Raw genomic sequence first — 16477 nt, forward strand, 5'->3', positions numbered from 1 at the left:
ATTGATCATTACTGAGATCCATAATCCTGCAGATTTTATATTCATCTTTTAGTTACGAAATAACAGGAAGAGAATATAATTGTGACAAATTAAGCATAATTATGAATGCACTGCAGCTCATATATTATGTGACAGAAACAACCTGAATTTTAACTCGCTAGATTTTTTAAAATGTAATATTTTTGTAATTCAAGCTGTATGATGTAGAAATAATTACCATTCAATATTGATCCACTGCCGTCTTGGCTAGCAGAGCATTCAGCTTTCTATTTACCTTTTGCGTGCGTGGGAGTATGAGAGTGTATACTGAGCTACGTAACCACATTGGTCATGTGATACAAAAAGTCGGCCGTAAATCTGCTTTGCGTTCATGTATATGTAAAGGCTGGCTCTGGTCTCGGATTGCAGGCCCTGGGCTACATCGAAACGGCGGCCTAAATCTGGGCCGGCCCTGGGCCACCTCAAATTGTAAGTGTGAACAGGGTCCTATTTACCTTAAGTGATGGCCACCAGCAGTGTCTGCTAACTGTTCATTAGAGTAAATACATATGCTTAGCAGTGGTGTGGATACACACTACTGGTTTATTCTGCCATGCTTTTCAATAACTTTCACACAACAAACAATTCAAGAGGATAAACTATATATAGTTATTTGCTTGCTTTTTTGTTTATTTAGTTTGCATTTGACTTGGATGCTCAGAAAAGGGTAAATATTTATGTAAGAGATAATAATTAATAATTAGCCAGATTTTAAGATAATTGCAACCATATTTGTTTGTATTCCAATTTGTATTATACCTCCTAGAAATCTGTTTCTCACAATTATGATGCATTGCACAAAAGGGATCATACTACTGTTGTTCACTCAACAAGATCTCTGGGCTTCTTTCTAAGGAGAGCATACTAAATATTTGTGACAATAGGATTAGTAGGTCATATTTCCAATTACTGTTTGCTTCAAATTGGCTGTTTAAGTACATTTTCTCATGTTCAGATAGAAAATATAGTTTCCACACAGAAATGTAAACTAAAAAATAACCAAATAGAAGATCCTTTATGAAAAATCAGTGACCAACCTTTTGTCTGAGTTCCGCTGTAAACAGTCTGCACAAGAAACGATTACGGTAACAATAGAAGTGGAAATCTTTTGAAGTAGAAATCAACATTTGTATAAACATAAACATCTATAGACGGAACATTCCATAGAAAGGAACATTCTGTAAGATAAAGGTTTACTTGAATTAACCAGAGCAGACATGACCTCTGTCAATAAACACTACATTGGCAATAGTTGATATTGGCAGAAAGGGGAGAAAAAAACTATTTTATTGTACTTGGAAACTCCTTTGAAACTCTACTGAATCAAAATCTCTCTTGGTAGATTATGTTCTGTTAAATAAGCAAATTGTTCTTTCTGATTCGTTGTTATTAAGCAAACTATTAACTATTAAGCAAAATATTTTTCCTTTTTAGTCTATTTTAAATTATTTTTCCTTACCTTTTCTTTATCAATTTATTATGTTAAAGTATGTTACAGCATGAGGTTGTGACAGTGTTGTACTTTAACTGAGTACCAGTTTTTTTGCTTTAGGCATTGGGCACTTGCTCCCCCAGTTCATTACTGCTCTTTGCTCAATAGCTATTGGTTTTCTTGCACAATAGCAGGAATGAAATAAGTACTTAAAAAAATGAGAAGCCTCTGAGAATCAGATAAAAACACCAAACTCAGGAAGACCTCAAAAATAATCAGGATCAAAACTGAAGATGTTTATTACCATTCACAGACCCTGGAGTGGAATTGGCCTTAAAAAGGTCAAGACACCTGATAGCTATAATTACAACATTTTGGTATGATGCTGGCTGGCCCTAATTAGAATATGTTGGACAAATCAACAATGTGTACCTCTGCTTTGATAACCCAGTAAACACATCATTAAAGTCTGGAGAAATCTGATGACAGTTACATTCATGTTTTTTGTAATTGCTCTTATTTGAAATTGTTCTTATGCATGTATTGTACTGATTATGTGCTCTTACTGGAATTTACTCATATAAGCAAATATCTTTGCTGTAAGTTTACTGCACTTAGTAAAACTGGCTCTTAAATGTAATTTATTGTATTCTTTATTTTGCTCTTATTTGTATTACTATCTACTGATTTTACTGTACTCTAACTGCTTTTATCTGTAATGTGATATTTTACAATGTGATACTGTATATTGTGATGTTTTGTAACAACTGTAAGTCACCCTGGATAAGGGCGTCTGCTAAGAAATAAATAATAATAATAATAATAATAATAATAATAATAATAATAATAATAATAATAATAATAATAATAATAATAATTACCAACAACCTTGCAGGCTACTTGTGGTTTAAGGGTTAGGATAAATATTCACATTGCTGGAGCCAGAAGAGAACTGAAATGGATTGAACTCCTCTTCCTCTATCTGTCCTGCTTTCCTCTCATTGTGAAAGATGTTAACTGCTGTTAAGGAGTGTTATGCTGAGGGCAGATTACCAGTAATATTTGCAACCTGGAAAGAACAGGTTGTGAAGCAGATTCTTTGCGCATGTCACTACGTGTAACCAGGGAAGGCTGCAGGTTGGTTAACTGTAGTAATGATGCAAACAATCCTAAATCATTTAAAAGAATAGAACAATGTAAATCTGGTAAGAGTTTTAGGACACGGGCAATTTCAATTTTTATCTTAAAACTCTTGCCATGCAATGGTAGACTAAACACCAGACTGTAAAATGACACCTTGAATGTTTTATTAATATTTACTTATGTTTTGTGTCACAATTCACATTTTCGATTAACCAGTCTTAATTAAACAGTTAAAGTCTAAAGCTCCTTTCTGCAACTTGTTTCTTTCACTCTAGATATGAACAGTAGTGATGTGGGCAGTTAACACTCAACCACATTCTAAATTATTACAGCGTTCACAGCAGACTTGTCTGGCAGCAGGCTTCCAGAAGGTAACTGGGCCAGGGTTTTAATTCATGACCTTTCACACTGCAGACACTCACTCTAAAGTTCTCAGCTCCTGTGGCGCCCAAGCAGGGAATACTTGCTAGAATGTATGAAATCCCTACCTGCTTATGGGTTTTAATCATTTCCCTCTTAACATTCTAGAACTCCCTTCAGCTTTCCTATTGGACCACCTTGTGGCATGAAGAAAATATATTTTGAAGTCTCTTGAGCGAGATAGATTTAATTATGTATTTACATGCATTCATAATTAAGGACAGCGCTCTGCTAGATTAGAGACTACAAAGGTTTCCTCTCAATTTATCTGGCTCCATTTTAATTTAATCACAATGTAAGTTTTTTGCACTAAAGCATGGCCATTCTTCTGAAAATATAGAAAATAGATATTTATTTTCCATCTTCTGAAAATATAGAAAATAGATATTTATTTTCCATTTTAATAATTGCAACTGCCATCTGCAGCAACCTGCTTATCTACTATTCCGTTTATCTTTATCTTTATTGTTATATATATATATATATATAAACAGACCTATGCTTTTTTGTCTGATGCAAATTATTTAAGATGTGTCAGATGGCCAGAAATTGTGGTTTTATACCATCTAATATATAACAAAGAACAACTGCTTGACTTTTATCACCATAACCAGGATGTGCCGAATGAATGAAGAAGCCCTTTAGTAATAAGTTATTTTGAGTGAGATAATTTAATAAGCTGCTAAAGGGTTTTTGAAGGAGCAAGGATCTCGTATCAGCTCAGACAATGTGTTAATGAAGTTCCAAGATTCTGAAATTCACAGCCAATATTTTATAGATGAATGACTAGTTGAGCTAGAATATCTGGTATGGTTGATAGCACCCAAAATATCCACTACAGAGTCCCTCGGAAGTCAGGAACAATGGCCAAAATTGAAAACTATTATTGTCATAAATAATGTTAAACATATAAAGATGGTCTTTTAATAAACATTTATAGCCACAGGTTCCAGGCTTGTGAAACATTGACTAAACAGGAAAACATACATAGTTGTATACTCAGATAATGGCATATATATGAGTTAATGCATAGTTTAGACTAGTTTCCTATAATGTTGATCTCTCAATTTACTGGTCTTTCATTTTTACTTGTTGGGAGTGTCAGGTGATAGAACATATGGGCTGTTGAACCTTTTATGACATGTCCCAATTCACCATTGAGGCTGAGTTGTTTTATGTAAGTGTAAAATCCCAAGTGTGTTTTTCTGTGGAAAGACTACAATGTTTCTTTACCTTTACCACAATGAAATGAATATGCTCAGCTTATTTGTGGTGCAAATGAAATTAAATATTTCTAATGTAGCGAATTATAGACAAATATATATATATATATATATATATATATATATATATATATATATATATATATATATATATATATATATACTGCATACAGTTATTATATTTTAGCATTTAAAATCGTAAATCTGTATATGTTTGTTTTTTTTCGTAACAAAGGTTGTAAATAATAATTTAGAAGCAATTTAGAAAGAATGCTGCAAGACAAGCTTTGATCACCTAAGATAAACATTTTCTAAAATATGTTTAGGGTTTCGCTTCTTTTTTTTTAATAGAGATCTGAGGTTGTTTAAATATTTTTTTTTTACAAGAGTGACAATACCATGCAGTATAATGCGGTTACAGTGAAATCTTGCTATATATTTTAAAGACACGTTAAGCCATGTTTACTTATGTGTGTGCTTGTGCAAGTCATTAAAACAATGCATTTTCTTGCAAAGTGAGAAAATTGTGCAAGTCATCAAACTGAAGGAAGAGGCTGGTCCCATGCCATTTATAATATAAATATTTTTAAGATGTTTTCTCAAAAACCCAAGGAAAAATGTAGCTTGGTATAACAAAACACAATTTTTTTTTTTTTTTAAATATACATTTCATTGATCAGTTTATAAATTTGCATTACCCAAATATTCCTCTAACATTTCAATGTTGTCGGTATTATAAGAAACACTTACAAAACATACTCTACTTTTGTTGGAAATGCTTTATTATTGAATTAAAAGGCTACTCTAGTGTATTGCACAGAATGCTAACTATGCCATAAGGCTTTAATAACCCTCCTGTTCATTGTTCTTGTGTGCCTAAGACTGCACGGATATTAAATTGTCCGAGAGAGAAGGGATTTAGATGCATTGTATGAAATGGTCTCTGGTGACCAGCCTTTATGAATGGGCGATTTAATTTTGGGCCATGTCATCTGGTTTAATTATACCAGGATTCTTCGTATGACAAGTGTACTTGTGTGCTAAAACAGTCTTAAAAAAAACCGAATTGAGTAATGGGGAATTGAATATTGAAGGTTGTGACTTATGAGTCATTTTCTTTTTTTTTTTTTGTTCTTCAAAGACTTGACAGTACTTTTCAGGTATCTTACTGGTGCTCATTAAATAGTTAAATACCATTTTACACAGAAAGTACTATAAAAGTACTATCCATGTAGTTTAACTTCGTACAGGACAATCAGTGTTGCTGTACAACAACTCAGTCCATTGACAACATATTTTATGGATGATCAAATACCTATAATATAATAAATAAGGCTTTTTTTGATAAACTTCGAAGTAATTCATTAACCTACCTAATTAGTAAATCAACAACGTGCAAAATGAACGACGTCACACAATTATCTTCACAGAAGTATTAACTTTATAGATCATAAATATATTATATATATATAACTGATATATATATATATATATATATATAGATATATATATATTTATATATTACTTATATTATATAAATATATGATTAAATGGTATTACAGTAGTAAATTATCAAAGTGAAATTTGATTAAATGGTAAAAAAAAACCTAAACCTGACGGCTAATACCAATAAATCCAAGTTTTATAATTGCACAGTACTTGAAAATGCTCATCTTTTCTGCGCATGAGCCATCGCTGGTATTGCTTTCAGAAAAGTACAATTTACGTATCAATTGCTGTATTGCCATGGGTTAACTTACATTCAGAACACACTAAGTGTTTTACACTGTGTAGCGTTTTGGGCGTCTTGCACTGGTGTCATGAAAAATAGTGTCCCTGTGAAATAGTGTCCTAAGTTCACCCTGATTGGTCTAAGTGTTTAGTGACGTCATGCCACCAGCTTATTCGCCACACCCATTACACTAACCCTAGGATGCTAGAGGGGCACAGTCCATTGAATAGAAGCCAAGGTCTTCCACTTCACTATAGAAACACCTCAAAACTCCCCCTGTCCATTTCCCACATGTCCTGGGTGTAGTCTTTGTGCTGGGACCCACAATGTCCGCACTTCGTAACGTGGAACTCGGCGCGGTACTCCTGAATGTACTCCCTCGTGCGTGAACATACTTAGAATGTCAGAAAAAGCTTTATTTTTCCAATAAAAAATTTAAACATTGTATCCGTACAAACAATGTGCATAATATATAAGCACTTTAACCACACAGTAAATATATATTTAATACTACTTATGTGCATAATTAAACTAAACGTTATTGCTATTAGTGGATTTAAATACATTTTTTAAAAGTGATGTTTTGTATTTTAATCCAAGTCATACCGAGTACAGTTCACACATAGCATTTCTTTCTTTCTTTATTTCTTTCTTTCTAGCCATCGGGCACCCACGGATGAATCCTCCGGCCAAATTTATCTTTCACTCTGGCCCTGAGTGTCCAACACAGTCATCGAGCCCTGAGCGCCCGTCACAATTCATAAATCATCTGCAATTGCAATCATCATCAGTCATTGATTGCCATTCATTCATTGCAGATTCTCCGTGCTGAAAGTACAAGGTTGTACCTGCAGCAAAAGCAGGAAAGAAGAGTGTATGTAGTATGCAGACGAAGTGCGTTTTAGAGACAGACGTTTTGTATTTGTGCTGGTAGCTTTTCTGTTTTACTTGAGAAAGGTACTAGAGTTACTATTATGATAATTATTTCATTTTGTGTAAATAAGTGATTTTGAAACCTTTGTTCTTACTTTATATTGCTGCACTTTTTTGGTTGGTACTGTATGTATATGCTTTGTCACACTATCTCACTGGGCATGGGTCCCAGAAAACTGGCTACTCAGATGGGTCGTGAGTTGGGAAAGTTTGGAAACCCCTGCTCTAGTGGTCCGGATATATTTTAACATTGTAACATATTAACTGTCTCTACTTCCTTTACTATAAAATACCTGCATTTTCCTTTCATGCCATCAGTTGAAGTTGCTACACCTGTGCTTTCACAGAGATGTACCAGTTTTGTGGGTGTTGTTCACAAAAAACATTATGACAGGTTTTACAAGAATCTAGTCAAATGTTCATTATTTTCATTTGCTATGATTCCAAAAGAATTCCACACTTATGATTTACCTCGCAAACTATTACCCACCTCGTCCACAGGCATTTTTAATATCACCAAGCAGATGTGATAAAAGAATCATGCGATGTATCAAACCAGCAGAAATGCAAACCGAGAACACTGCTTGGTCGGCTGACTTCTCCTTAATCGCCTCCTGTTTTAGTGCGGGAAATATTGATACATTTACCTCCTAATACATTATTTGGGAAAGGGTTACAGGTGACTACAGTGAAAGGACAAGGGCGTTGGAACTAGGGATGCCCTGGCTTTGCATGGTTTCCATCGTATACAGCGGTTACAGTTTTGTTCAATGGCTTTCAGCACCCTCACTTTAAAAATGGTTTCAGTGCCACTGTGAAAGGACAGAAAATGTTTTTGGTGATTCAAATTTTTTTGACCCGCACCCGAACCACAAAAGTTTACATTCTGACCTGAACCTGACCCGCTTTTGTGGGACATCTGCGGGTACCCAAAAAGATGCAGGACTCTACTACAGTAGCTTTGTGTATTTTCAATATGTCATGGTTACATATACTGGGGGGTTAATATTGCTGTGGGAGGTTTAAAAGATGGTGAATTAATGAATGATTTTTTTTAGTTGTTGTGCTTTCATATTGAAATCGGTTTTGATGCCTTTTGGGACACCACTAAATTCCCTCACAGCATCCTATATAAACACCACATTCTTCTCTCCCCCGACAATGCTTTGTTCACTTCATTTCCTACTGCAGCTGGAGACCCGGGTGTGCGGGGAGGGCAGATTTTAGTAGGAAATAGGACTTCAGAAGTAGTGAATGAACAATTGAAGTTCAAGGATGTTAATCAAACCTTTGCTGGCAGGTTTGATTTAATTATTTTCCTAACCTGTTATGTATTATTGCATTTGTATTATAATATAAAGTTTGCTGTTCATCAAACCTTTTGACACTGCAGATTGTTGTAGCACACCACGGTTGACTGGTATTTAAACTTGTGTATATAATATATAAGTGCTACCTAGTTATAACGTAACCCGTTATAGTGTGGAATCGGTTGTAACACGGTAAGGTTCTAGCTCCCATTTCCCCGTAATGCGACTTGACTCACAAAGGTTGGGTTTTATTGTTTTATATTATCGTATTTAAACCCATTTAAGTTGAAACTGGGACATACAGTACTTATAAAGCAATCAAAGTGTCCATTAATGTTACAAAACAAGTACAAAACAATACAAGTGTGTACAAACGTCCTTGGATTCTGTGTTATTTATTTACAGTTTCCAACATTTATTATAAAAAAGATACAATTTAAATAAGAGTGGTGTAAAGTTTAAACTGGTGGAATAGCAGTTTCTATTATACTGTATATATTGGAAAAACCAGGGATTTATACTGTTACACTACTGGTCTACAGAACGTGTGTCCGTGCATGTGCGTGTGCGTGCGTATAAGCAGGGAAGCGGTAAGCTTGCCTCAGCCGTGATTGATTGACGTCCGAGTAGGTGGGGACAGAGCTGACAGCTGAGTCAGACAAGGTGCTGTGTGAATTTGCAAGACTGTTTGTTGTTTTTGGTGTGGCCCAGGCTGACAGGGGCCAGAAATAATCATCCCAATAAACTGTTGATTTGAGTACCTGCAAATTATATGTGCCTTATATTATACCTTCATTTTCAATGGTACACTATAATATTAATTTGGCCATTGAAATAATTTCGGGAACAAAACTGCCAATATCCTTTATAAGGCCAAAGACAAATAACATGGTCATATGGACCCTGACAGCCACATTATAACGGGGTAGCACTGTATATATATATATATATATATATATATATATATATATATATATATATATATATATAAAAAGCTTGGGGGTCCAGACTGAGCTGAGTATGTCTGCAACTGGCCATTTTATAATGCAGGGATTTATTCTAACAGTGCCAGTGTTTGCTCAGTGTAGTCAGGTTGACTGAACAGGAAGATCTGACGTTGTCTGGTTTTCAGTCCACAGGAACTTAAAAATGTTCATACAGGAGAAATACAGAAACCCAACATCTTGCTTCAGGACTGTAATTGCTGCTGATTTCCATAGCTTATTTCTGTAATTGATTTTTTAAAAACTAAAATCCAGTGGCATACTGTAACAAGAGCTATTGCTTGAGCCAGCTTTAAGCACCCTTCCTTGTGTTAAGGACACCTGCAGTGGGATGTCTATCAAGGTCAGATTGACTATCAGATCAGTAACAATGCAGCAGTGATCTGCATAATGAAGAGGTAGCTTTGTACTGCGAAAGAGTCCACGGCTGTGCAGTTTGTGCTGCGAATCAGATCCTGGCATTACTAGGTATATGCAGCAACCTGGCGAGACACACAGTGTTCTTTCAGCTATGTATCATTTCTTTAAAATATGCATTGCAGCTGCTAAGCTTGTTGAGTTTTTTCTCCCGATGATGACCTTTTTATATTCCAATTAGTCATGCTCGCTCATCTGGTACTCAGTATAAATGGCTAAATAGTAAGAACATAAGAACATAAGAACATAAGAAAGTTTACAAACGAGAGGAGGCCATTCGGCCCATCTTGCTCGTTTGGTTGTTAGTAGCTTATTGATCCCAAAATCTCATCAAGCAGCTTCTTGAAGGATCCCAGGGTGTCAGCTTCAACAACATTACTGGGGAGTTGATTCCAGACCCTCACAATTCTCTGTGTAAAAAAGTGTCTCCTATTTTCTGTTCTGAATGCCCCTTTTTCTAATCTCCATTTGTGACCCCTGGTCCTTGTTTCTTTTTTCAGGCTGAAAAAGTCCCTTGGGTCGACACTGTCAATACCTTTTAGAATTTTGAATGCTTGAATTAGGTCGCCACGTAGTCTTCTTTGTTCAAGACTGAACAGATTCAATTCTTTTAGCCTGTCTGCATATGACATGCCTTTTAAGCCCGGAATAATTCTGGTCGCTCTTCTTTGCACTCTTTCTAGAGCAGCAATATCTTTTTTATAGCGAGGTGACCAGAACTGCACACAATATTCAAGATGAGGTCTTACAAGTGCATTGTACAGTTTTAACATTACTTCCCTTGATTTAAATTCAACACTTTTCACAATGTATCCGTAATCTTGTTAGCCTTTTTTATAGCTTCCCCACATTGTCTAGATGAAGACATTTCTGAGTCAACAAAAACTCCTAGGTCTTTTTCAGAGATTCCTTCTCCAATTTCAATATCTCCCATATGATATTTATAATGTACATTTTTATTTCCTGCGTGCAGTACCTTACACTTTTCTCTATTAAATGTCATTTGCCATGTGTCTGCCCAGTTCTGAATCTTGTCTAGATCATTTTGAATGACCTTTGCTGCTGCAACAGTGTTTGCCACTCCTCCTACTTTTGTGTCGTCTGCAAATTTAACAAGTTTGCTTACTATACCAGAATCTAAATCATTAATGTAGATTAGGAATAGCAGAGGACCTAATACTGATCCCTGTGGTACACCGCTGGTTACCACACTCCATTCTGAGGTTTTTCCTCTAATCAGTACTTTCTGTTTTCTACATGTTAACCACTCCCTAATCCATGTACATGTGTTTCCTTGAATCCCAACTGCGTTCAGTTTGAGAATTAATCTTTTGTGCGGGACTTTGTCAAAAGCTTTCTGGAAATCTAAATAAACCATGTCATATGCTTTGCAATTATCCATTATCGATGTTGCAGCCTCAAAAAAATCAAGCAAGTTAGTTAGGCACGATCTCCCTTTCCTAAAACCATGTTGATCCCAGTACCCTGTTACCATATAGGTAATTTTCCAATCTTATTATAGTTTCCATAAGTTTGCATATAATAGAAGTCAGGCTTACTGGTCTGTAGTTACCTGGTTCAGTTTTGTTTCCCTTTTTGTGGATCGGTATTACGTTTGCAATTTTCCAGTCTGTCGGTACCACCCCTGTGTCAAGAGACTGCTGCATGATCTTGGTTAGCGGTTTGTAAATTACTTCTTTCATTTCTTTGAGTACTACTGGGAGGATCTCATCCGGCCCAGGGGATTTGTTTATTTTAAGAGCTCCTAGTCCCTTTAACACTTCTGCCTCAGTTATGCTAAAGTTATTTAAAACTGGATAGGAACTGGATGACATGTGGGGCATGTTGTCAGTATCTTCCTTTGTAAAAACTTGTGAAAAGTAATCATTTAACATATTTGCTATTTTTTTTTCTTCCTCTATGATTTTGCCATTTGTATCTCTTAAATAATCTCCTCTTTGAATGTTCTCTTGCTGTTGAAATATTGGAAAAACATTTTGGAATTGGTTTTAGCTCCCTTAGCAATGTTCATTTCTATTTCTCTCTTGGCCTTTCTAAGAAAAAGTCTCAGGTGTGGGAGGCCTGTCTTTTTGATGAATCTCATTAAATTATAATAAAGAGCAGTGGGATGCAATCCCCATGCTCATTTTCCATAATTAGTAATGTAAGGATGATGACGAATTGATTATACAGCCTTTACTTTGTTTAAAATATTTTATTGCAACTGGATATCACCATATGTATTTAATTCTAAAGAGGAGGGGAGACAAGTTATATAGCTATAGTTAGTTTGTATGCCTGTGGTTGGAATATTGCTGAAAATGTCAAGGAATGCAGGCTAAGTTTAAGTTTCATGACAAATCCATCATTAGCAATTACAGGGTTGGATTTATGCAACATAACCCCCCACCCCCTAGACCCTGTGGTGTTTCCACCAGGGTTCACGGCCATGAGGCATTTACTGACAGGGCTCTAATAGGCTTTCTGTGGTGTCTGGGGAGAGCAGAGCTTCTGGGAGTAAGATAGCCAGCTAGGGGTTATCTGCATTACACTAGCTGATACTTACAGGGCTGTTGATAGACAAGTCACAGTAAAGAGCTTTCACTAATCTTTCAGTTTGTCAAAATGTCACTTTTTAAAGTGAGTGCTGAGGAAGCTGGAGCATTTGAGTAGAGACTATTTGATGTAACCTAGGCGGTGAGTGACTGACCTGCAGGACTCCATGTCTTAGTTTCTCTCTTGAAAATGTTTGTGTTTTTTGATTAAGGTGAGCTGGCGTTGCTTTTTTTCATTTTTTTTTAAAGTGTGGCAGCAGTATGTTTTTTCTGAGATCTGTGTGAAGACAGTTTTAATAGTAATTAATAATATAAATCTGATTAAAAGCCAGTTTTAAGAAACAATTTCTACATTTAGATTTGACTTCTAACATCCTTTAGACAGCAGATGTTACTGATTTTATGGAAGAGTGTGGTTAATAGGTTTCAGCAGGAGTCTGCGTTTTGGTCCACTTAAACCAAAAATAAGGAACACACTGTTATATACACATTTACCTCCGCATCTTAACTGCAGCCTCACAATTCAAATGAAAATGCTTTTGTTATAGTTATATTTATTGGCTTTTTATTTCTCTATTTTTTTCTCTATTGTTTTTCTCGTTCTCCAGACTAACATCAAAACTCCAGTTACCGATTACATCCGAGGGATAGTTGGGTGGCATCAGACCTGCCACAATGAAGTATCTCTGTTTTGCCTTTTTTCTGGTTCTGTTCATTATTGAATTGCAAAGATGTGATGGATCAACAACAAGAGGACAGGGGCTGAAAGGGCGCATGCAGCGGGACAGACGCAACATCAGACCCAACATTATCCTGATCCTCACTGACGACCAGGATGTCGAGCTTGGTAAGTCAATTTGTCATTTCCTTTTTTTGTTTTTTTCAGGCTGACAAACGTTTGTGGCATGCATATGTTACGTATTCAAGCTAAAACCCAACAGTCTGTATTGATTCCTCTACCACAACACGTTGAAGGGGCAGTCTTACACAAGTACATTTTTCAAAGCCTTCGGCACCATGGCGAACTTGGTGATAATTTCGCTTGTGGTGACATGGCAAGCGGCTTGCGGGAATGTGTGTATATATATATATATATATATAGATGCGTTCTGGTCATCAGGGCAATAATGAGATTGGGACCACATTACTTTTAATTTAGTAACTCTTTTATTCCCTCAATTAGTGTACAGCAGAGTGACCTCCTCTAATAGCATATACTGTGACTCTCCAAACCCTGTCTCTAAGAACTCTGGCCCTAACTCTCTGCGCCTTAGGAGTTATTCTCCTAATCGCCACCCAGAATCAGCCACGGGAAACACTCATTGGACCCCTGGGCTGGCAATCATCTTCATAGTGTGCAAGTCATTATTGTCCAGTACTGCAGGGGGTGCTAGATGCTACAATATATATATATATATATATATATATATATATATATATATATATATATATATATATATATATATATATATATATCTCAGTGGAGCAAAGCAAAACACTTTGATGCAAATATTAGAAATAAATATTCGCAAGTAAGCCCCAGTTATAGACAGTTGTTTTTTTTTTTTTTAGTATTGCCACGTTGTAGTTCACATTGCTGGCATTCCTTTTGAAGGCTTACCATCTCTGCCTGCAACCAAATAAAAAAGTGTGACATCAAATGTGTTATGAAAATGTTATAGCCTTGACACCTAATTGCAGGAACATGTGCATGCCAGATGTTTACATAAATATATAAAGGGTTATATGATAAAATAATTTGATTTTTCTCGTGACAATGTGCAGAATGACAGTCGGAACTTTATATTTTTTTATGCTTCTTGAATGAACACAAGCTGTTATTGTAGTCTGTGGAAACATTACAGACTTTTGACAATGTTGCCGTGTCAGGCTTCATTCGTGTTTCAGCCCCACCAGGGTTTTGGGGAAGAACACAGAATGTCAAGGTTAAAGTATCAGTTACTGTGAGTTGTACATATGCATTATGGAAAGATGATTAGTGATCATATTTACCAATCAAATTTACTGTAAATAGACATCCTTTTTTGGCAGTCTTGAGCTATTTTAGGAGGAATAAAATGCATTTATTTATTTATTTTATTGTACTTTGGGCTGTCTGATGTTATTTTAAACAACACATATTTAGTGAGATTGCCTTTTTGTATTGTATGATAGATTTGTCCAAACTGTCATTTAAAATAGTAGTAAAGTGTATCATGAAAAAAGTCCAAAACAAATATTAAGACGACATTTAGAAGTGAATTGTATTGCCAGTATATTGCTGTTTTATTTAGGGATTTTAAGACATGCAAAACGTGTATAATAATAAAATATGGAAGACATTTGAAATTGGTCACCTTGTGGTGTACCATCTAACTGTTCATTTTACAGTACAATAACAATTAGTGCATATGAATACATGGAACATTATACAGTGCATGTGATTATGGGCTGGTTTCTTTGTTTTCTATTGCAACCTCCATTGTTTTCACTCTGAATTTGTCAAATATATTGGCTAATATAAAATCACAGAATTGTGTTAGAATTTAATAGGCATTGCTGGGGTTAAGATCTCAGTCATTTTCTAGAATGGGCCACTGTATTTGGTTTATTATTTATAATGCAGGTTTTGCTGGCAGAGTATGAAATACTTTGTGAGGTCATGTTCTGTAAGAAATACCCATACTGAAAGGTCTACAGTGATCTTCAAAGGGCCATTTGCCTTTGAAAAACTAAAGACCTAATAATGGTGTAACCTTCATTATGAGATTAGCATACATTTCTCCCTATTTGATGGGAGCTTTCTCATTGTAAAGTAGCTTTGGGGGAGGCTATTGGCATACAAAAATATGTTTTATTAAGTAAATTACCTGTTGTCAGCAAACTCACAATGATTGACCTAAAATGAGAACCGTAGAAAAAGCCATAATAGCATGTCTTTTTTATCCTGGAATACTTTAATTTCATCAAAACACACATTCCTCTTTAAGAAACCAGCCCAGAGTGCACTGTAGACCCATAAAGACCTTACACTTTTGTAGGGTTGAATGTGTATGACTTACTGTAAAAGTTACTGAATGTGTATGACTTACTGTAAAAGTCTGCTATGCTTGTTTCTCTAGTCCAGGGTTTCCCAGTCCTGGTCCTGGGGGACCCCTGTGTCTGCTGGTTTTCATTTCAACTGAATTCCCAATTACTTAATCAAATCCTTAATTGAACTAATAATGTGCTTAATTAAACCATTTTACTTGTTCTCAGGTCCTAAAAAGTTACTGATTTCAAGTTACTTGAAGTTAGCTTGTGTAGTTAACCTGAAATCTCCAACTGTTAAAAAGCTGAAAACAATTAAAATGGTCTAATTAAGCTAACAAACAGTTCATTTAAGGGTTCAGTTAAGTAATTGAGAACTCAGTTGGAATGAAAACAAGCAGACACAGGGGTCGCCCAGGACCAAGACTTCAAAACTCTGCATCTAGTCAACACACGATTGAACATAAAATTACATAAAACAAGGTAGTCAACTCACCTTGCTTGCTGCATCTGAGATTACAAATGTGTGCCCCTGCGACAACAATAAGAGAGCCACCATAGATCCTCTGAATTTAGTTATTCTCTTCTCCCAGGCCACAACGGGGGAGAAAGCCATATAGAAAACAAATCACAGCTTGTTAAGCTCTTGCACAAACAGTATTTTGCAACGTAGATCTATAAAATCTACTTTTTGTTTTTTAAGGCTCTATGCAGGTGATGAACAAAACTAGGAAAATAATGGAACAGGGAGGTGCGTCTTTCACAAACGCCTTCGTAAGCACACCAATGTGTTGTCCTTCACGGTCCTCCATTTTGACAGGGAAGTATGTCCACAATCACAACACGTACACCAACAACGAGAACTGCTCTTCTCCTTCATGGCAGGCCCAGCACGAGCCCCGGTCCTTCGCTGTGTACCTCAACAACACAGGCTACAGAACAGGTAAGCATTGATAACACCTTGATGGGTTCTGACGAGGATACATTTTTTGTTTTACCGCTTATAATTTTTGAAGAATTTGTGTTATTCCCTCTACTAAGGTGTGATTGTTCTTTTGTTTTTTAATTCACTTGGAAACATTAAACATCTTACTTTTTAATTCATTTTGTTGTGGACTTTATTGTATTATAAGTGTGCAGTTAATGATTAAAAGTTTAAAGGTATAGTACCTGGGCCTTGCCTGGATTAATTACATAACCAGTTAAAGTAACTTTCCCCATTTACTCTTAAGTGGCCCA

General features: G+C 35.8%; 1 protein-coding gene across 5 annotated transcripts in view; it reads left to right on the plus strand.

The window, feature by feature from the left end:
- LOC121313400 (extracellular sulfatase Sulf-1-like) overlaps positions 1 to 16477 on the plus strand; it is an 89557-nt gene that overhangs the window by 33070 nt on the left and 40010 nt on the right. For all 5 annotated transcript variants that reach the window (XM_041245890.1, XM_041245892.1, XM_041245893.1 and 2 more), the window contains exons 2-3: positions 12817 to 13055; positions 15942 to 16181. In XM_041245890.1, the coding sequence (XP_041101824.1) occupies positions 12884 to 13055; positions 15942 to 16181 (412 nt within the window). In that variant the 5' untranslated portion in view covers positions 12817 to 12883. The remainder of the gene's footprint in view (positions 1 to 12816; positions 13056 to 15941; positions 16182 to 16477) is intronic.

This window comes from Polyodon spathula, chromosome 3 (assembly GCF_017654505.1).
Source record: "Polyodon spathula isolate WHYD16114869_AA chromosome 3, ASM1765450v1, whole genome shotgun sequence".
NCBI classification, from domain to species: Eukaryota; Metazoa; Chordata; class Actinopteri; order Acipenseriformes; family Polyodontidae; genus Polyodon; species Polyodon spathula.